The sequence below is a fragment of the Vigna angularis genome, chromosome 1 (assembly GCF_016808095.1).
Source record: "Vigna angularis cultivar LongXiaoDou No.4 chromosome 1, ASM1680809v1, whole genome shotgun sequence".
Classification (NCBI taxonomy): Eukaryota; Viridiplantae; Streptophyta; class Magnoliopsida; order Fabales; family Fabaceae; genus Vigna; species Vigna angularis.
In genome coordinates, this window is record NC_068970.1 from 19464626 (window position 1) to 19488659 (window position 24034).

Below are 24034 nucleotides of genomic sequence, written 5' to 3' on the forward strand. Positions count from 1 at the left end.
TATTATCTTTTTTATAATAATAAAAAATAATGAAATTACAATTATAAAAATAAATTTAAATAATTTTTTAATTTAAATAGAAATCATTTTTATTTATTTTATAGATAAACTTTATTTATTTAATTTAAAAATATTTAAATTAAAAAAAGGTTAAATTTAAAAAATCAGTTAAATTTAAATGAAAGAATGATTTGAAAAAAAGTGAATAGATAACACAATGCTCTCACTGTATATTTTTGCAGATTTATTATGCTAAAAGCTTTTATTATATATTTATTTATAAGGCGAAAAGTGTTTTTGTCACATGTTGTTGGAGGATTGCAGAAATTTGAAGATACTCTTAAACCGAAGCAAACTTAAATTTTGATTATCTGTTCAGTATACGAGACATAAACGAACGTACACTGAAGATAAAGGTAAAGAACGATAAATCACTTTCTTTGATGATGGAATTTATTATACTTTTGTTGTCAGAAACTGATATTGCATATGGAATGGTTCATTCTTTTTATCAGAAACGGTAAACAGAAGAATCCTTGGGCTCCCACTATCACTGTCCAAACTTTGAAGATATAAAAATTGGTTTAATATATATATTATCACCATTACTATTATTTTTATGTTTTGTTTTGAATTGAAACTTCATCACAGATTCAGTTGAAAGTTCACTGTGAAATTCTCTTGCTACCCACTAACTATGCCATCACTATAATTCAGTTCCCCACGTAAACATGTCTCTGCAATTTCATTTTTACTTTACACTTTGAATATTGATTTTTCAAAGGGATAAAGCAAACACAGCACACGAATCTGACCCTTCTGTATCAGTACTTGATGACCAACTTAGTCAGAACTTGATCATTTCTTTTTTCAATCGCTATTTGTTGGCTCTCTCTATGAATTACACGATTTGTTTTAGTTCTTATTAATATGGTTGTTGAATATGAAATGATACCACTCCATTATAACAAAAGCTCTACTTCAACTGTCTTCAATTAATTTCTTCCATGTTTGTTAGGCATGTAATAAGTGACATGTCACCTTCTAATCACCACTTGGCACAAATTAACCTCGATCGGTTAAAACAATGCACAAGTTGTAAGTAATATTACAACATGTTTTAAATATCATAGATGCAGACTTTGTTAAAATCTGGACACTGATTCACAATCATGCTTGGCACAATTCACTTTATCCACTGTTGATTTGCAGGGATGTTCATGTTGTCAGTTGTTGCGTTGATTTAGAAAGATAATTGATACTGATATCAGAAACCCAAAAAGGTTTTATCCACTGCCATAGCAGTGATTATTATGATACTTAGTGGCTAAAGTCCTGCAGAATATCATTATGTTATTTGCTGCACTTGATTTCTAGTTTTGACTTATGGCTTATAATGATGATTGATAATGCTGAAAATGACTAGCTGAAAGAGCAGTCAGATATTGTCATTTTTGCCCACTTCATTTCTGTACATGTAATCTGTCAAATATTGTAAATTTAATGAAATTATATTGACTTTGTAAATATGTTCATGCGAAAAAAAATTTATAAACTATTAATACTAGATGAAAATAATTGACCTCGTACATGCTTTTATTTAAATATAGTTTGAGTTATTTTAATTGGCTTGATTTGGTGATATTAAATTGAATTAGGAATTTAAATAATTTAGGTAGGAGTTTGTTGAGTTTTACTCTGTCTATTTTATTTAAAAATATACAGTTTAATTTTTGTTGGGTGATCCCAAAGGTGAGAATATACAAAATTCTGCTGAAGGCATAATATTTGAAGGGAATAAATTGGGTAAAGTTATTAGATGACTTTCTATGGAAAGAATTAGGATATAATGATAAGAGTTTTGATTTGAATTAATTAGAACAAATGTTGGTTTATTTTTTTAATGCTTGGTTTAGTTTACAACACTGCTGAATTATTTTAGATATATTTAAATAAAAAATTAGATTAAATTAAATTAAACTTTAATCACCGTAATGACATGAAAGAATAGAAGAAGGCCATATGATTAAAGAGTTCAAAGAATGTTTCCATGTATTAGTACGAAACCAAAATTTTAAAATACAAAATTTAGTTTGTATTTGTGATTAAATAAAAAAAAAAATTCTTGCTTTAAATTCTCTATATACTAATAAGTCATATTAGTTTCTACCTTGATTTGATTGGTGAACCCCTCAACAAAACTAATTGATATTATGTTTACAAATGAATGGAGCAGACAATTTTATATTGATAGATATAATTTTAGCGTTATCAGATTCTAATAAACTTAATACTTAATAATTAAGGGGTTGGCTCCATTTTCAAGCTTTTAAATCTTTTTAACCAAAATGAAACTAAATCATTTTTAACTCAATTTTAATTCAATATTGTTAACACTATTATTTTTACTACATTTAGTGTCATCATTAGTTAATAGAAAAAGTAATTTATTACTAAAAAAATTCTATATTGTGAAAATAATTTTTCCAAACTTGTAAAATTTTGTATTCGGGAACAATAATATAAAATAGTAGTAATAATTACTAAAGGCAACAAAAACCTAAAAACTCATGCACATAAACTAGTTAATCAAGTTCCACTAAAGAAATATAATAACGAGTCAAACCAAAAATACAAATAAGTGGGAGTAGTGGGAGGGATGGAGGGTTTGGTCATGTTGGAATATTTTTTGGAGAAAAATGATGAAGAAGATGATGAAATGTGATGAAGGTTGGAAGATGGTGATGAGATGTAACGTGAATTGAGTGATAATAGAATATAAAGATGATGATGATAATGGAGGTTTTGTTTTCTCGATGAAGGTGGAGGTTGAACATTGAGTGAAGAGGAATGGAGGTTAAAGATGATGGAAAACTTGATGTTGAAAAAAAAATTATAAGGAAGATGAAAATCACAGTGAAGCAGATTTTTTTAATCACCAAACTGTCTTTTTTTTTTAAATTATTGTAAGAATCGTGTAACAAAATAATTATGTTTGAAAAAAACTAAAAGGAGTGAATGAGTTTCTTTAATAAATTTTTTTTTAATTCTTTTTCATAAATTGTCTTTACAATTAAACTTAAATTCTTTTAAAATAATCACCGCTTAATAAAGAGTATAAGCAAAGAGCAAAAGAGAACACAATTAATTTTATACTAGTTTGGATTAAAAAAATCATTGAGCCAGTAGTTAATCTCTAAAGAGGGATTAACCAATCACTATAAACAAACCACTTTAGACTTATAAAACACTTTCTATGAGTCTCACAAAGGATGAAGACACATCTCTTGAATCACACAATACATGAAGAAACACCTTCCTTGAATTCATAAGGAATGAATACTTCCTTTGAATTCATAAGGAATGAACACTTCCTTTGAATTCACAAAGGATGAACATTTTCTCCTAACAACGATAACAACACTCAATCATCTAATAACCAACTTGGTGCAAGTTATCGTTATATCCACACTAGGTATTTTAAAGTCTCTTTTCACAAACACAAAGAGTTTCTCTAGTAGTCAAAACTCTAAACCTTTGAGTGAAAAGTTATTTCTGAAACTAGGTATAGCTAAAATATAGACTCTTATTTTCAAAAATTAGGTTAAGAAATTGAACCGTCTGATCGCAATTGTCGCTGATAATCGATTATTTCAAGGAATAATTGATTATCACAAAAAAATTTCAAAAAAAAAAATATCGATGTGATAATCAATTATCATAGAGACTTTTCTAAAAATTGTTTTCTCTATGTGATAATCGATTACCAGAAGTGATAATCAATATCGATTATTGCATAGACTTTTTCAAAACATCTGAATTAATTTGGGTAATCGATTATTGCTATAGTTAATCGATTATCGTTGTTTAAACATTTAAAATTTTCCAAAGTCATCTTGTGGAAGCTTCTTTGTAACTCTCTAGACTAAGTCACATATTTTGTTCATAATAAAATTTTACAAAAGTTTTAATTTCCAAACATAGTAAACAACAAGTATACCAATATCTTTTGCGGACTTGTTTTTATCATTATGAAAATATCATCATCTTCTCTTTTACCAACAATTATTTCATTTAAAAAATAAAAGAAACAACACGGTCACCACATATTTTAATATTTTTTATGCTGAATTGAAAGGTTTTTTTGTCACATGGATATCAATCAAAGTTTCAACGAAGGATAATTTCCTATCTTACGTAATACTTGCAGAAGAAAATATATTTTTTTTTAAAAGTTATTAATAAGAAAACGTTAATAATTATATAATTTTTAATTTTTTTTAAATTTGTAATTTTTGTTTATAATTATAAAATTAAATTTATTCTTAAAAATATTCTTATTTAAATGTATATCTTTGTGATGTAATTTATTTGAGTTTTTTTAAAATAACTTTATATGTATTAATATTTATTACACAATTTTATTTAGATTGTATTTTAAAATTAATTTTTCATTTAAGTCTAAAAATAAAACAAAATTATCCATGCATAACACCAATTTATTTTCGAAGGATATCAAAGACACAAACATTTTTAGATAGAACAAATAACAAATAGTTACTATATTTGTACCTGTCTTCAGCATGTTTCCTTCTCTAATGACCATTAACCACTTGCCATTCCACAAGTACCACCATTATGGTATTGTTGTACTTTTGTTTCCCCTACTTCAACACTATTCTCCTTATTAAAGCCTGAAGAAAAATCTTGCTAAACAAAATAATAAATAGTAAATATTTTCATTGTTGTACTTAATGGAATTTTCAGAGTGTTTAGATCCAACTAAGAAATGTTTGATGAAATTGAAAACATGACCATGCAACACCCAAAAGTGGATGCTAATGCTATGCCCTTTTGGCAAGTTATAGCAATGGCCACCAATCAAGCACCGCACTATTAATGACCATATGCTTAGTTGCTTACTCTCCACTGCCCAACAACACATGTACCATCAAACAAACTTAATAATAAATACATTCATTACCAACAACAACACAACCAGCATTTGCTCGCACTCTCTTTTCTTCTTCATTTTACTCCACAACTCAAAACAGACAACATATACATTTGAGATGTCAATAAAGGAGAAAATGAAAGTGCAATGGAGATAATTCCTTCTCAGTATTCATTTTAAGATTTCATTTCTTTCTTCTTTTTTTCATCAACATCAGGAAAAGTGTATCATTCGTACAAATATATGATTTGACTTTGGCAAATAAACTATACTGATATTTTTTTAAAAATTGTTAGAGAGAATAAGTTAGAGTTGAAATAAAACCGTAGTATACATATTATGATTTTATTTCAATTGTAACATAACTTTTACAGTTTTTTTTTCAAAATTTCATTGTTAGCATATGCTATGTTTTTTTTATACTAATATATGTTACGAGAAACTCTAGTTATGCCACGGTTTTATCTTGACCGTAGTCTATACATTCCTGAGTATGATTATTTTTTTCATTATTTACTTGCTCATGAAAGCAATTATTGTCTAGCTGAACTTGTTCTTTTCCTCCTTCATAATAAAAGAGATAATATTTTCTTTTGTTCATGTTAATTCATATCGTTTTCTTTTTTCTATGTCCACTTTTAGCCTCTAATGAACTTGTCTTTGTGTTCAATATTTTCGTGACCTACCGCAAAAATGAGTAGTTTTTTCTTTCCTTGTTCTTCCTCGTTTTTGCTTAAAAACACCAACGTTCAAGTTTGTGTTGATTTCTTCTCGTTTTCTTCCTCCTTTATTCATTTTTAGTCAGTAATTGACTCATTTTGTACTCAACATTGCAATGACCAACCATTGAAAAAGTGAGCATTTTTTTTGCTTCTCACTAAGCTACATTGTGACTAGCCTTTTTTTTGTCCTTCCATTGTTATTGCAACACACTCTAATTATGGCAAACTTTGTCTATTTCAGTATGAATAAGTTAGAATTATCAACCATAGTCTAAGATGTTTATTATAGACTACAATCTGATATACTACGGTTTGTTAATTGTAGCCCAACGTCCAACTGTATTATAAGGCCTTGGCTGCAATAATGAATGTACGTTTTTGATACATTTGAAATGTTAGTAATCTAAGTATAAATGGAAAGTCTCCCATTAAGTAAAAATGAAAAAAATTAAATGACATATAAAAAACAATAAATATTAAGGTTTTGAGTTGAATATAATGTTGTTTAACTCTTATATTAATTTATCTATGACTTCTCAATGTCAAATTTTCACAACATATCTATTTATAAAATCTAAGTGTGGGATTAGAGTTGATGAAATTTGTAAAGTCCATATAATCACTTTTATTCTTTTTTATCTTTCCAAAGTCTTATGTTGTGTTCTTTTAAGGGGATAGAACTGTTCACATGGATGTGTGAAGATTGCAAGTGTTCATTTGGACTGTTTGCAGAGCGAGTGAAGGCGTGAATTTAGGGGATGTGTGAGGTTTTGCAATCCTTTGAAGTTGCTTAGATCTCCATGAATTGAGGACGAAATTTTAAAATAACCCTTCACCATTACCATATTTACCTGAGAAGATATTAGGTTATATTAAGAGTGTTGAAGGAGAAGTCATGTCCATTGAAGAGATTGGAGATGAAGGTGGTGTCCGTGGAGGTTGCAGAGGGGTGGAACTTGGAACTAGAGCTGATTCCACTAAATCCTTATTCAATTTCAAGACTTGTTTAACTCACACAATGCATGGATTTCATTCCTTATATTCGGTTACAACAATTTGTATTCAGTTCCAAGAAAGTGTATTAGAATACATAACTTTTTTTTTCTTTCCTTCATATTCGGTTACACAATGAATATATTCAGTTCCAACTCCATGTATTCGAATAATAATAATAATAATAATAATAATAATAATAATAATAATAATAATAATAATAATAATAATAATAATAATAATAATAATAATAATAATAATAATAATAATAATATATTATTATTATTAATAAATAATTTATTTTAATGTTAAAAATTAATTAATTTTTTTATCTCTTTATAATAATTTTTAAAATTATATTTAGTATTAAAAATTATCATTTTATATCTTCAATTTCTACCAATTAAATTAATTTTTTTTATTTGTCACATTTAGGGATGACAACCGATTGGGTCGGGTATGTATAGTGTCTACCCACAATCCGATCCGATATTGAAAACTCCGACTGCAACCCAACCCGTTATGAGCGCGGATATTTGTTTCAAAAAATTCCATAGATATTTTAAAACTCACAAATAACTGTAAATATTTTAAAAATATATATTTTATACATTTTTAAACCGTAAATATTTTAAAAATATATATTTTATACATTTTTAAAATAAAATTTAAGTAAAATTACAAAAAATATATATATAATTTAATATAAATGAAATAAAATATAAACTAAAATTTAATTTTAGTTAAATTTAATATAAAAAAATATAAATTAATTTTATTTTAAACTTAATTTAATTAAATAAAATATAAATTAAATTTTTATTTTTATTTTTGTGGATAAGGGGTATCTATAATACTTGTACCCAACCCGTTTGTAAACGGGTATTAAAATATCTACTACTACTTGCAACCCGCAGATAGTAAATATCCGCAAATACCAATTATCTATTGTAGATTTTATCCGCAGTTAGTTGATTTTTTTTTTGTCATCCCTAATCACATCACTCAAATCCTACACTAGTTTTCACAAAGTTTATTTCTAAATCCTCGTTCGCCTCGATCTCTTAAAAAAAATAACAATAAATTTACTCTCAAATATCATTAAATTTATTCATTCTGTCTCTTCCAAATTCATCGTCTCAAACGAACACAACCTTAATCTACCTAACTATTTTATTAAAAGTGCAGCTTTATGTATTGACAAATTATTTTGAGAAGAAAATAATGTGAAATGAGAGGAAAATATGAAGAGAATTAATGCTTCACGTACTTACCAAATGATGAAGAAAGTGGACAGCGAAATGCTGCAGAATCATTTTATTTGCGAAAAGCTTTTGTGAGCCCAATTGATCTGAAAGAGCTTGCGTATCTGCTGACGAAATTCATAGAGTTTATTTCTCGTGAACCACCAAGTCCTTACTATAGTTTAAGGTAAAAAATAAAGTTCTTTTTTAGTTTTTCTAGGACAATGAAGAAGCCGAAAATATATGTATTGTTTCTATCAATTTGGCAGCTAGTGCTTGACGTTTTTCTTTTTGGTTGAAAGCGGCACTTTTTGAATTTGCTCTTCACTCCAAATAAACTGAAACCAACACTCTTTTGATTATGGAAAGGATAATTCAAAATGTAAAACCTTGTTTTACATTCTTCTTCTTCTCAGTATTAGAAGGGGTGTTGAGCCACATTTTCATACATGATGAGATTTGACCTACTCTAATTTTCAGTTCATACAATAGTTAAATAATTGTTTAGTCCAGGAAGATGATTTTCTAGGGAGCTTTTTCCAGAATGAAAGAAAAAAATTAAGGATGTAATATGAAAAGTTAGGAATACTATGAATTTGTCATGCTTTTACTAGGTTATTTCATCTATCTAGTCAATTAATTGTGCACAAAATTTTTCCGTTTTCCATGTGAAATTTTAAACGGATGCAAAAGCACTTCAATACAGTATGAATATCAAGAACGGCAAGTGTTTATTAGAATTGGATAAGGAAATCTTTATGCTAGAAATATAGTTAGGTTAAATGACATTTTTTTTCCGATGCGATTATTGAATTTTTACTGCTTTTCTATTAAATAGATGCTGTGTTGAAAACCATAATTTATACTTTGAATCTTTCCACAAAATCGTATTTTTGGCTTACATAAATTATATTACAAATTCGCTCTTAGTTCATCAAATTTATTGAGCTCTATTAAAATTTATAAACAGGGATAAACCACAATTCGAGTCACAAAACTCTCGGTATTTAGTCTTTAACTGGACAATAATGTGCCATCTCAAAAAAAAGAAAAATCTGAATACAACTAAAAACTAATGATAATTTAGAAATCCTCTTTCTCTTAACCCATTTGAACACTTTAAAGAGTATATAATCATAAAAACTCATGAACGTAAGAAACAGGTAATATTTCAAATGCAAACAAAGAACTCAATAACGCAACAAAAACAAAAATTACCGGTATATAAAAACATTAGCATGCTAAATGTAGCATTAAATTCACTACATTGAACAGTCGAAATGATTTCAAGAGAACCTTCTGTGATAGAGATTGAAGCACCACCACCACAATAATTAATTAGTTTAGGCATGTCCATGGTAAGCAAACATTTGCAAGCTATAAGATACAGAATATAAATAGGGGTGCACCACTATTTTTAATACATCCATTTCCGCTCCTACTCTAATCTTTTATTAACTCCAGATGGGAAACAATCATGGCCTTTAATGGGAAAAAATGGTCTAACCAGAATTTTTATCACCCCCAAAACCAGACTCTAGAAATCTAGTTTTGCTCAGATGACTGACATCACTCCACACTTTTAAGGTCCATTTGTCCTCACCATATAGGTGAAAAACACTAACACTTGTATTGAGTACCTTCCCAGGCCCTCCGTGTGGACATGCCCTCTTGTAAAGAGCTCTGATGAATCCTCCATGAGTGACAACGACTACTCGCTCCCCTGCAATTAACAAGTCTAAATCAGCCTAATGTAGCAGTGAATGGACTTGGAAAAGGGATGCAATAACTACAAAACACATGCTATGTTGATGTGTCTAAATGAGATTATTGCATCTCAAATCAATCTGGCTAGGTTGGGTGGGTGGCAATTGGAAAACAGGGTGTAATATACTGCCATTATTGCACGAACAAAAATGATTTCATATCAAACCAACTATTAATTACAAAAGACATAATTTCCATGCTATGACATCATGTACCAGTGGCCTACCTTTATGCTTTAAGCCAATTCTAAGCAACGCAGATGTGCTGCGATCAAAAAGTTGAACAAGACTTTCTCCACCACCCTGCACAATTGTATGGACCAATGTTATGTATATGCAAAATTTAACGCATTCAGTATATTCATAAGGTGTCTGTTTGCATCAGGAGTCAAACGGAGTTTGCCTACAGCAGAAAACTTTTGCTTTAGGAAAGATTGACCTGGAAAGTGTGATTCTACCTCAGGAAGTGTGAAAACTTCGCTAAGCAAAGAAAACAAACAGAACCAAACTTATAATCTGAATGACAAACATCATGTCATGAGAAGCTGTTACCTACATGTATGTTTGTATCCACATTTCTCAATTGAGAAGCAGGTATTAGCCCATGCTTGATAACTGATTAATTTAGAAAAGAAGTAATCACTTATTTTTCAAAAGCTCTCTTGGAGAGTTTATAAAAATAAGTGATTATTTCTTCAAAATAAACTGAACCAAAAACACACACATAACCTTTATTTTATATAATCTCAATTCTCTCTTTAATCATAAATGAGGTCATGACACCATCAGAAGCCCTTTTATAATTAAAGGTATTGAATATAGTGAAAAATAGATATAAGAGTAATCTCCCTTGTGTAGAAAATACAAATCGAATACTGTATTTATAATAAAAAAAATACGAACTAAGCCCAAATTACAAATAATGATAAAGAAGAAATAATAACATGTAAACAGAAGACAAATGATAAGATATCTAATATATCTAATAACACTCTCCCTCAAGCCGGAGCATATAAATCATATGTACCAAGTTTGTTATAAATATAATCAATTCTCAGTCCCCACAAACACTAAGTGAAAATAAATGCTAACTAAGCACTTGAGTTAATGAACTTTGTCTGGATGTCTCTAAATACAATCTTCTCTCGAATGAAATGATAGGCAATCTCAATATATTTGGTCCTTTCATGAAAGACAAGATTAGAACTAATATAAAGTGCAACCTGATTGTCACATATAAGTGTCATTTGAGTGACATCTCGAAATTGTAACTCTCTAAACAATTTTGCACTAGATCTTGCCACAACACTTTGTTTCTTGCTTTTCTAAGAGATCAAGTTACCATCCATGGAAACATAATATCCGAAAGTAGACTTTAAGCCTAATTCAACCGCACAAAACAAGCTTGTAAAGTAAGGTTGCACTCACTTATATACTCTAAATCTTTAGTTGATGTGGGACTTTCAACACAACTCTTCACATTGGCAAAAAAACTCGTACCCGCGGGTATCCGCGGATAAAATCCGTTACAGGTATTTAGTACCTGCGGATAAGAGGTACCCGCGGGTAGCGGGTATTTTAATACCCGCTTGTTAACGGATCGCGTTCGGGTATCACACTATCCGTACCCACGGGTACCCATTACCGGTTAAGAAAATAAAATTACATATTTATCCCTTATTAGGTTTAAGAAACTGAATGCAATTTCAAACTCTAAGCACTAAACAGAGCCAAATGAGAATGCGATTTACAAAATGCAGAGTCTAATTTTGCCCTAAATATAATTTTCTGATTTTTCCCAAATACAAAATAGCTGAACTGTCGCTACCATTTATCCTGAGAATGCGATTTTCTTAGCTGAACTCGTTGCATGAGTGACGTCCCCAAGTAAGAGGAGCGAGACAAACACATCTGGTTTTCGTCCGTTATCTCCTCATCTCCCTCTTTATCAGCCGCAACTTTCTTCAACTCTCTCCAATTTTAATAGAATAGCTGGAGCTTTCTTAGCCGGTGTCATTTTGCCTTTTTATATGATATATATAAAAGTGGGTTCGGTTAGCCACACCTATGACTCTTTCTACCAATTCATATTTTATTCATCAAAACTAAACCTGCTTGTCATGGGGAACTAATGGCCATAACTACACTGCTCGAAAAATGGTTCCAGTAATAATGACTTTTCCTTCATTTTCAATACTAATTAATGGAAGATTTTTTTGCTGATGTTGGAATAGGAAAAGCCCAAAACCTTCTGGACTGTCCATGTCCCATATTTCCTTCACATTTTGGAAAGCTAAAATATTTTTTTAAAAACATAAAAGAATTTTTTAATAATTTTTTAGACTCTACAAACATTAAATTTCGCTAAGATAGATTGTAAGTCATGGCTCTGATACAATATTAAGAAGTGGATTTTAAATCTAATTCAATCCCACAATAAAGAAGTGGACTTCAAGTCTAATGCAACCCTACAAAACCAGTTTGTAAGATGAGGTTTATTACCATTTATATCCTCTAAATTTGTCTTATTTCTGGTTGATGTGAGACTTCCAACACACCTTCTTCACACCAAGGTTATACATCTCGAGTGTGACACGATAGTGGCCCAATAACAGGTGGCACGATAGGCCCAACAAATAACAAATTTTCTAATAGTGGGTGACACAATAGGCCGAACAAACAACAAATCTTAGTAGGATATGTTCTTAACCATGACTCTGATACCATGTTGAATATAGTTAAAATAGGTACAAGAGTAATCTCCCTTGTGTAAAAAATAAACATAACGTATTTTATATAATGAAGAGAATACAGGCTAAACCCAAATTATAAATAATGATAGAGAAGAAATAATAATAGATAAACAAAAGATAGAAGATATATGATAAGATATCTAATGTATCTAACAAAAGGCAATACCGAGATACATGCAAGACATTTGCAAATATTTAGTAACGATAAAAGACAAGTAAAACATAGATAAACAAGCAAGTCAGACATCTAAATATAACACAGACTTCCCAAGATTTGCAAGCATAGCCTATCAATTTGCTCTTTGTATATCTAGAGTTTTTGAAATGAATGATGATCAAACCATTCTTAAAGCAACCATAGTTTGTGTTCTCTAACCAAGAATCTCTCATTCCTATTATATTTTGCCATACGTTATGGTATCTTTCAGCTTCATGTTGAGCTCCATATACAGGCAAAAATATGCAATTTCAAGGAACCATCAGTTATACTCATCTTCCAAATTCTAAAGGACATGACCAACTGAGCTTGAGGAATGTATATACTGCATTATTAGGAATTCCATGCATACAAGATGGTTTCTATGAAACTTACTGGTATTTCTTGATCTTCATTCTTAGAAATAAAAGCCTTGTAAGCTATGGGACTCGTTTTTGCTATTTCTTGATAAACATGGCCTTGAAGATCCCCCAGGTGTCTTTCCCGTAGGTCAGAATCCTTGACAACCTAGAATTTCAACCAAAGGAAAATAATGTTAGGATTTAGGAAAAAGAATAGGTGATCACAAGTATGAAATATGAGTAAAGTAAAAAACTGATTAACACTAGAACTAGTAAATAGAAGAAGAAAACGGATTTTAGTCAAGAATTCAATTATTCAGACATGTCCTCTTTTCCATCTCTTTACTATCTAGGATTTAACTCTTTTGATGATAGAAAATGTGTAAAGGGAAAAAATAAGGGTTAAATTTGAACTAAAGTACAACACAAATTTAATCCACTTCAAATCAAGGGTGAAGAGGCCTTACTTTATCATTTTTGAGAACTGAAATCCCTTTATCTCAACCCAATAACGTCAACTCTATGTAAAGAAAAAGAATATCTCATCTATGTGTACTTCATAGTTACTAAGACTTGAGAATTAAACTGTAAAATAATTCTAGAGGATTTTATTGATCCCTCTCATAATCTTTTATTTATAAAAATAAATTGATACGAGAGTACATGATTAATAGGATAATCCTAAACACAATATAATCATGATAAAAAGGGTAACCCTTGACGTAATATAATCATAATAAATAGGGTAAATATCCTAACACGAAGAAACAACAAGATCACTTCAAGCATAGTTATTAGAATTTGGGTTAGAGCTTTACATAATTCCACAAAATCAGTTTATAAGATGAGAACTATTCAAAACCTTATAAACACTACTTTGACCATATCTCTACTCATGTGGGATCCCAATCCACTAAGAGTTGATAATTTCACTCAATCTCTCTAGTTAGTCACTTTTGTATTCTGAGACACTACAGCCTAAGGTGACTGCAACTAAGTGTTGGAAGTCTCACATTGACTAGAGATAAGACTAATTTATAATATATAAGTGGATGCAAACCTCACCTTACAAGTCGGTTTCATGAGGTTGAGTTAGGCTTAATGTCTACTTCTTAACATGATATCAGAGTTATGTTAGAGCATATCCTAGCAATATTTGTTGTTTGTTGGGCATGTTGTTCCACCCGCTATTGGGCCGTTATCAGACCACCCATTAATGTCTAGTCTCACGCTCGAACAAGCCGATTTTGTGGGGTTGAATTAAGCTTAAAGTCCACTTCTTAATACTAAGGCTAACAATAGTCAATCTCTAGTCCAGATACTGATAAAACAAAAAAATGTTGTAAAGCCTATAAACCAAAAAAGTCAATGAACTTCAAGAGTAAAACATGATAAAATGGAAATAATTATTATACTTATAACTTGTGACAATTGAATCAATAATATGAAACATGAAGAAGCCTTTAAGCTCAAACCTCTAGCCCTCCGCACTTGGATGCAATTATCTGTGCTGTTTCAAAAGCTCTTTGCAAGTCAGAGGAATATATAACAGAGGCCTTAGCTTCCCTGGATAGTCTATCACCCACCTCAATTTTAAAATTTACAATAATTAGGGTTACAAAAGCATAAACAAAACAGTGTTCCCTGAAAATGGAAGGCAAAAAGTGGAACTTACCACAGCTGCTTGCTCTCTTCCGTTTTCATTTAATTCAACATCCAGGTGTCCCTACACATGACTGAAATTTGAATATACCAAGGCCAGAAAATTCCAAAAGGAACCTCAAATATAAGGAACAACGCACATGAAAAAAAAAATTAAATCAAAACACACAGATGATAGATACTAATATCATGTAGAAAGGCTAGGAGCCATAAAAAGCTATAAGCTATTCTAATTGCCCTTTCTAAGGTCCATCATTATTGAATAACTGACACACCCACAAGTTACCCACAATATTCCTTCTAAAAGTTATAATTTTATCTTTCAATTTATTAAGAAGTATGTGACTTTGATCGTTCCCTGCAACTGCAGAAATTTGTAACTTTTGGAAGAACACTCCATATTTTATTTTGAAGTCATATTTTGAAGAACACTGCATATTTCGCCGGTGTTTGTAGAGATGGTACATTGTCTTTTTATCGTCCATGTTATATTGAAGTACTTCCCAACACAAATAGTCATCAGAAAATAGTACCACAGATGGTATCTAATGAATACACTAATGAATTTAATAAATATTTTACAAATTATATTAATTATTTAGAAAGAAAGATACTTAAATCAAGTGAACACTTAACGTCACCAAAATCCAATTGAAGTGAGAAACTGTAAGGAAGTAGTTCGGGCGTGTACCACACAAACAGAGAATGATGACAGAGATGATAAAAATAGCAGAGTATGAAATTGATCTAAACACGTTATATTAACGTCACAGTAACATATTCAGATCAAAAACAGCGGAAGCAAAAATGAAAGAATAATGTGCGTACCTCCTGCCATTGCAATTTTGTAAATCTAAACACCGACAGCTTTGTTTTCTAAACCTTAACTCACTCAAACTCGATGGTGTGTTTTTTCTGAATAGAGGAGTAGGCTTAGTGATCAAAACTGAGAGTAACCCATTCCCTTATATAAAGTCTGGCCATCACAGGTTTCAAAATAAATGGGATTTACGTTTAAAAATAATAACTGCTCCATAACCTCTATGCAGTTAAAAGGATAAAAATAATGGCTTAATGGACCACTTTATGTTCCTTAAAAATAGGAACTGAAAATGCTATAATATTTATTTTATATTTAAAATAATGCTAACATTCTCCCACTTGGTCCATTTATCCAATTATTAACCACAACAATTGACAGAATATATACGAGTCATGGCGATAGGTCCTCTGATAGTGAGTGTTATCTTCCATGTACCATAATATATATTTCTCTCAACATTAGCTCTCAACTTAATGCATAAACCATATGTTTATGCTAGATCAAAACTAAATGATATCTTCTCAAAATAAATGTGCACAAAAACATATGAGAAAAACATCAAACTGAATAAGAGTTTCATTGAAAATAATAAATGTACTGATAATGAAATTACATCGTGGAACCAAGTCCCATTTGCACTACATGATCCTTAAAATTCTTTGGTGGCATGCCTTTAGTTAAAGGATCAGCAATCATCAACTCAGTGCTTATGTGTTCAATGACCACTTTCTTTTCCTTAACACGTTCTCTAATGGCTAAGTATTTGATGTCAATGTGCTTACTTCGACATCCACTTTTATTGTTCTTAGCCATAAACACTGCAGCAGAGTTGTCACAGTACAACTTTAATGGCCTAGAAATAGAGTCCACAACTCTAAGCCCAGAAATGAAACTCTTTAACCATACACCATGCGAGGTAGCCTCAAAACAAGAAACGAACTCAGCTTCCATAGTAGAAGTGGCAGTTAACGTCTGCTTGGCACTTCTCCAAGATACAGCTCCACCAGCTAACATAAAAATATAACCAGATGTTGATTTTCGTGAATCAACGCAGCCAGCATAGTCTGAATCGGAGTAGCCAATCACTTCCAAACATTCAGTTCGTCTATATATAAGCATGTAATCTTTTGTCCCTTGAAGATATCTCATTACCTTCTTTGCAGCTTTCCAGTGGTCAACACCTGGATTACTCTGATATCTTCCCAAAACTCCAACAACATATGCAATGTCAGGCCTAGTGCAAACCTGAGCATACATAAGGCTTCCAATAGCTGAAGCATATGGAATATTCTTCATGTGTTCCCGCTCAAAATCATTTTTTGGACATTGATTCAAATTGAGTTTATCACCCTTCACGATGGGAGCTACACTTGGTGAACAATTCTTCATGTTAAACCTCTCTAAAACTTTGTTGATATAGGTCTCTTGAGACAAACCCAAAATGCCTCGAGATCTTTCCCTATGGATCTTAATGCCAATGACATAAGATGCCTCTCCCATATCCTTCATGTCAAAGTTCTTTGAGAGAAATTGTTTCACTTCATACAACAAACCCTTATCGTTGGTTGCAAGCAAAATATCATCCACATATAATACAAGGAAACAAATCTTACTCCCACTGACCTTTTGGTATATACATTGATCCATGACATTTTCTTCAAAACCGAATGAAGTGATAACATCATGAAATTTTAGATACCATTGGCGAGAGGCTTGTTTTAATCCATAGATGGATTTATTAAGCTTGCAAACTAAGTGCTCATTGTCTTTAGAAGAGAATCCTTCAGGTTGTTTCATGTAAAACTCTTCTTCCAGATGACCATTAAGGAATGCTGTTTTCACATCCATTTGATGTAACTCAAAATCAAAATGAGCTACTAATGCCATAATTACTCGGAAGGAATCTTTCTTAGATACAGGAGAAAAAGTCTCTGTGTAGTCAATTCCTTCTCTCTGATTGAACCCTTTGGCAACAAGTCTTGCCTTATGTCTCTCAATGTTGCCTTTTGAGTCTTTCTTGGTTTTAAAAACCCATCTACATCCAATGGATTTTACACCATTAGGCAACTGAACGAGATCCCAGACTTTGTTGGATGCCATAGAATCCATCTCATCTTTCATGGCGTCATACCATAGTTCTGATTCTTTAGAACTCATGGCTTGTGAAACCGTTTCAGGATCATTTGCAGCTCCAATATTGTAGTCAACTTCTTGCAAATACACTACATAATCACTAGGAATTGCTGGCCTTTTAACTCTAGTAGATCTTCTTAATGTTGCCTCATCATTTCCTTGAGAAAATTGTTGCTCAATTAACTGTTCAGTAGGTTGTTCAACACCATCTTGTTGTTCCTCATTAGCAACTTGATTTGTAAGGTCATTTTCAGCAGGTTGTGAAGCTTCAATTATTGTTTGTCTAACACCCAGTTGTGTTTGAGGGGTGTGAATGACAACCAATCTATCACTTGAGCTAGAGGGTTGAGCTTCATAGTGACCCCTTTCATTCCCAATGTTTGGAAACTGATCACTCCCACTAATCAAGTCATTCTCAAGAAATTTTGCATTTCTTGACTCCATAATCCTAGTGTTATGCGATGGACAATAGAATCTATATCCCTTAGACTTTTCAGCATATCCAATGAAATACCCACTAATAGTCCTTGGATCTAGTTTCTTCTCTTGTGGATTATAAATTCTCACTTCAGACGGACATCCCCAAACGCGTATATGTCGCAAACTTGGTTTCCAACCTTTGAATAACTCAAACGGTGTCTTTAAGACGGCCTTGGTTGGAACTCGATTTAATATATACACAGCCGTTTTCAGTGCTTCAGTCCACAAGAATTGAGGAAGTTTTGAAGTACTCCTCATACTTCTCACCATGTCCATTAAAGTTCTGTTCCTTCTTTCTGCCACACCATTCTGATCTGGAGAACCAGGCATAGTGTATTGGGCAACAATTCCATGTTCTTGAAGAAACTTCGCAAACGGACCAGGTGCTTGTCCATTCTCCGTGTATCTACCGTAGTACTCTCCACCTCTATCTGATCTCACAATCTTAATTTTCTTTCCACATTGTAACTCTACTTCAACCTTAAAAACTTTAAAGGCATCTAAGGCTTCATCCTTAGAACGAAGTAAGTACAGATACATGTATCGTGAGTAATCATCTATAAAGGTGATAAAGTATTTTGGACTACTTGCATCCATATCCGGACAACAAATATCTGTATGAATAATTTCTAGTAAACTTGAACTTCTCTTAGCACCTCTTTTGGACTTGTTAGTTTGCTTACCCTTAATGCAATCCACGCAAGTCTCAAAATCAGTAAAATCCAAAGTACTAAGTACTCCTTCATTTACTAATCGCTTAATTCTCTCAATGGAGATATGTCCCAATCTACGGTGCCATAAAACAGAAGAATCCTCATTCATAACACATCTTTTTAACCCAGCAGTAACGTGCATAGAATCATAAGCGACATTGTTTTGCAAAATAATGGAATAAAGACCATCACACAATTCACCAAAACCAACAACTTTAGATTTATTCATTAAGGTAAAACCAGAATTTGAAAAATTAAAAGAAAAACCCAAAGGTATAAGTCTTGAAACAGAAATCAAATTCTTAGAAAAACAAGGAACATAAAATGTCTTTTCCAAATGCAAAACAAAACCACTACTTAAAACTAAGTTGCACGTTCCAATGGCCTCCACATGTGAGCTCATCTTACTACCTGAGTAGATATATTGCTCACTTCCCACTGGCCTCCTTAGGTTTTGCATACCTTGTAATGTATTAGAAACATGGATTGTAGAACCAGAATCAATCCACCATGTGTTATGATTAAAACTAGTCAAATTAGATTCATAACAGACAAAAGCAAATGGAGATTTATCAGATGTCGTAAACTGCTCATCAATAGCCCTTAGTAAATCTTTGACATTCTCATATTGGTCAACTGAACCCCGGATCCCAGCGGAAATGTTGGTTTTTATGAACGTTACGGAGAGACGATTTGACCTCTCCCATTTTTCATAAAGATTAATGGCATCTGGAGTGCTAGTATCCGTAATACCCGATGGTTCTGGTTCTCTAATAGCATAGTCAATGTCCATCCAGCGTAAATGAAGAAAAACTTTTTCCTTCCAAACCTTATAACTATCTCCTTTCAACTCGGGAATACCACACTTGATATGAGAAAAATTCACAGATTGAGAAACTGCAAATTCAAAGTTACATGCTTATTATATAATTTGAGACTAAAATAAATGTCATGTTTACCAATGCAAGCATGTCTTTTCCAATGAGTTTATTAACATAAAACTTGCCTGTGGGCTAAAGTCTTACTCAATTAAACTCATTATCTTAATGATAAAACTATCAAATTATGTTCCTTTTTCTTAATTCTTGTGGGTAAATTAAGAAATATAATTTAATATTTTATCCTAATTAATCATATAAATATGAAAAAATTCCTGTGGGTAGATTTTATCATATTAAATATAATTATTTACAACTAATGTTTCTCATGTAGCAAAACTTTATATACAATTTTAATTAATTAAAGATGTTGTGGCTACTCTTTAATTTATTAAAATTATATTACTACCAAAACATTAATATTATATAAATATTTACATAAAATTCATAATATGCAAATATAGTAATAATAATGTATATTTTATTTGCACATATAACAAGAAATATATACATACAAATAATATCTATAAAATATACATAATTATCAACCCAAAAACATTTAAACATATATATATATATATATATATATAACATGATATGTTTGCGTATCATAAACACGTATTATTATAAAACGTGTTTTATATTATATGCTAAATAAAAATAATAATATTATTATTATTATTTAAACATAAAAGCATGCATTAGCATTTAATGTATGCGTGCGAAATAAAGCTGCAGAGCATTCATCAGGTCATTAAATGACCTAAAAAAAAAAAAAAATTATGAATTCTCCAGTACGTACAATTTATGAATTCTCTAGTACGTAGCAGAGGATTAATCCTCACTTTCATTATAATATTGCAACGCACAACAATCAAGAAAAGAATAGGGTTTATAGACTACAGAAACCCTTTTAAACAATATGATCATGTACGCATCCCAATCAAAATAATTGCCTTTTACTGCAATTCTATAGAGGGGAAAGCTGAGAAAATTTCTAAGCCCAGCAATTAAATTGGAGACACGCAGTATGAAAAATTACAATGCTGTAACAGGTCATGAAATGACCCAAAAACTGAAACGCAGAAACAGGGTTCCTCTTTATATTAAAGAGATGAAGTCCTGAAACGGGAGAGAAAGAAAAAACGAACAGACAGAAACTGTTCATCGGCTTTAGACGAATCCTCTCCATCAGGTTTCAGTTTTATTTTTCGCTTTTACCGTTTAAGATTACAAAAATTGTAATCAATTTAACGTTAATTTGGGAATTTTGTTTGGATTAAATGAATCAAAATAATAAAACCCATAAATAAATAAAAAATCCAAATCAACAAAAACATGCAAGGCAGAGGAATAAACAAAGCTCTGATACCAAATGATAAAAATAGCAGAGTATGAAATTGATCTAAACACGTTATATTAACGTCACAGTAACATGTTCAGATCAAAAACAGCGGAAGCAAAAATGAAAGAATAATGTGCGTACCTCCTGCCATTGCAATTTTGTAAATCTAAACACCGACAGCTTTGTTTTCTAAACCTTAACTCACTCAAACTCGATGGTGTGTTTTTTCTGAATAGAGGAGTAGGCTTAGTGATCAAAACTGAGAGTAACCCATTCCCTTATATAAAGTCTGGCCATCACAGGTTTCAAAATAAATGGGATTTACGTTTAAAAATAATAACTGCTCCATAACCTCTATGCAGTTAAAAGGATAAAAATAATGGCTTAATGGACCACTTTATGTTCCTTAAAAATAGGAACTGAAAATGCTATAATATTTATTTTATATTTAAAATAATGCTAACAAGAGAAACCCACAAATAGACTGTAGAAGGTAAACAATAAGAGGAAGAACAAGAAAGAACCACACACAAAAATTAACATGATTCAATTGAAGTGTTAACAAACTTTCATCTACATTCATAGGAGAATTCACTAATCTCAAAGATTACAACTTCATCATTTCTCTCAGAGCAAACTCTCACTGAAAATACAACACAAATGTTAGTCATAACTCATTGTACAAAGGCCCTAGTTATACAATTATATCATTATAACTGAGACAAGTGAAATACCCCTCAACTAACAAGGAAGACACATAAATAGTTCTTCTGATTAATAAACTGAAAAATTCTCTTACACACTTTCACCAAAAAGTGTAGGAACTAAACATATATGGAGACCATCTACCAAATTGTTGGGTCCATCGAGGAGGAGGTTCATTGGAGAGATACAAACACCAATAAGATTTGAGTCCAGCCACATAAGAGATTGACACCACTCTCTACCCAAAACCTTAAAACAATGGATTAATAGGTCTTTCACCTTTATATAGTGCTCTACTTTCTCATTTTTATCCAATGTGGAACTTGGACTCATACTTGGATTCCCAACAATCTCTCCCTCAAGGGTAAGTCCCTTCCACATTGGTACACTCCCCCTCCAGTGGAAGCATTCCCAACCACGAGTACCCTTTGTATCCCCGTTTCATCTTAACGGGACACGCTTATCTGGAACCCTTCTCCAAAAAGACTTTCGATACAAGAATCATTCTACTCGCCTAAATCAGTCACCAAGACAAATCATCGGCTCTGATACCACTGTTGGATTTATCGAGGAAGAGGTTCATTGGGGAGAAACAACACTAATGAGATATGAGCTCAACCACATAAGGGATTGACATCATTCTCTACACAATACTCATGGTTGGGAATGCTTCCACTGAAGGGGAGCGTACCAATATGGAAGGGACCGTGTGATTCCAAGTCTCACATTGAATAGAAATGAGAATATAAATGAGAAAGTAGAGAACTATATAAAAGTAAAAGATCCATTAATCCATTGCTTTAAGGTTTCAGGTAGAGAGTAATGTTAATTTATTATGTGATTGAGCTTAGATTTTATTGATATTGTGTTTTTCCAGTGAACCTCTTCCTCGATAAACCCAACACAAATATGATAGAAACTACAAATAAAACATTTGAAGATCTAGCACAGTCGGACGATCTAGGACTCTTTTTAGTCCAGATTATTAATGAATGATTCTTAACATAAACACATACAGCAGTTCATGAAGGAAGGACACTCCATATTTATCTCTTTTTAAATACAACAACGTTATTATACTTTGTGCCAATTTTATTAGAAATAAAAATAACATGAATTACATATGTTATTATTGATTCTATCGTACCAAAAGAAGTGCAGAATTGAGTGTTCACACAGAATGCTACTTTCCTTTGTAAATCATTTATTTGGAGGACCTAAAATGCGATATTCAATAAAATCATGAAACCCTGTTGGTAAGAGAGAGAAAACACCTGGATTTTTGCAGTAGCATTCCAAGCTGTTTCGCCATGACGCACCACAACAATTTCCGCATAATCAGGATGGGAGCTGTTTGTTACCAAATGGTTTGAGAATGAAGGGTTATGTAAAACTGAATTAGAAGATTGGGAAAAGTTGAATTAAAAAGTGATTTTGGGTTCTGAGAATCATAAGCATAGGCATATATGTAAGAGAAAGAAAACAGATAGAGAAAAAAAAAAGGAGGAACCTGGAATGGGAATCGTCATTGATGGAAAACTCGGCCATGGCATCTGAGTTTGTGAGGAAGTGAGTGAGTACCAGTGAAGCTGCGTGGTTCAGCCAAATTCTGACAATGATAAGGGCGAAAAAATTATCAATAATAATTGTTCCTCAAACACAATTTTTTACATTCATTTCATTTTTTACATCACAATATCTTTATTTTTTCTCTTTTTATAAATACAAAAAATTTACCTGTAATGATTATTATTATTCCTACAATTTAATATATATCATATAAATGTTTATGTCACTGCACCATTACTTAAATATTTTACCATTACTAAAATATTTTTAAAGGTTATTGGAATAGTTTCCTACTCCAAAATTGTTTACAGAAACTAATATTAAGAAACACAAGTCCAAGAACAAAATAATATATTTTAATGATTCTAAAAATGAATTGTATAAGATGTTTTCACCTTTTTTATAAAAAAATAATAAAATTATAATTATAAAAATAAATATAAATAATATTTAAAATTTTCTTGATAGATAGTTTTTATTAATTTTATAACTAAATTTTATTTATTTAATAGATAAATTTTATTTATTTACTTTTAAAAAATAATTAAATAAAAAACCATTAAATTAAATAAAATGATAATTAAAAAATAAAAATAAAAAAAATAAACATAAAAAAATCTCTTTATATATAAATACATATGATAACTAAATTTAAATAAATAATGTTACAAAAATCTAAATATTTTTTAAAAAATATTGAAATAAATTGTGATTTTAAATTATTTAATAATTATGT

General features: G+C 31.0%; 1 protein-coding gene across 2 annotated transcripts; it reads right to left on the minus strand.

Annotated features, from left to right (window-relative positions):
* Window positions 1-9194: 9194 nt before the first annotated feature.
* Window positions 9195-23376, minus strand: LOC108322676 (phosphoglycerate mutase-like protein 4). 2 transcript variants are annotated; one of them, XM_017554840.2, is made up of 7 exons: window positions 23240-23376; window positions 23004-23079; window positions 14666-14716; window positions 14466-14576; window positions 13025-13156; window positions 9907-9982; window positions 9195-9636 (listed from the first exon to the last, which is right to left on the minus strand). In XM_017554840.2, exons 1-7 carry the CDS (start codon window positions 23275-23277, stop codon window positions 9416-9418), a joined length of 705 nt encoding a protein of 234 aa, XP_017410329.1. In that variant the 5' UTR covers window positions 23278-23376; the 3' UTR covers window positions 9195-9415. The 2 variants fall into 2 exon arrangements, with proteins under 2 accessions (XP_017410329.1, XP_017410328.1); XM_017554839.2 differs by having other exon boundaries at window positions 23004-23122; window positions 23240-23357.
* Between the last annotated feature and the right edge of the window lie 658 nt (window positions 23377-24034).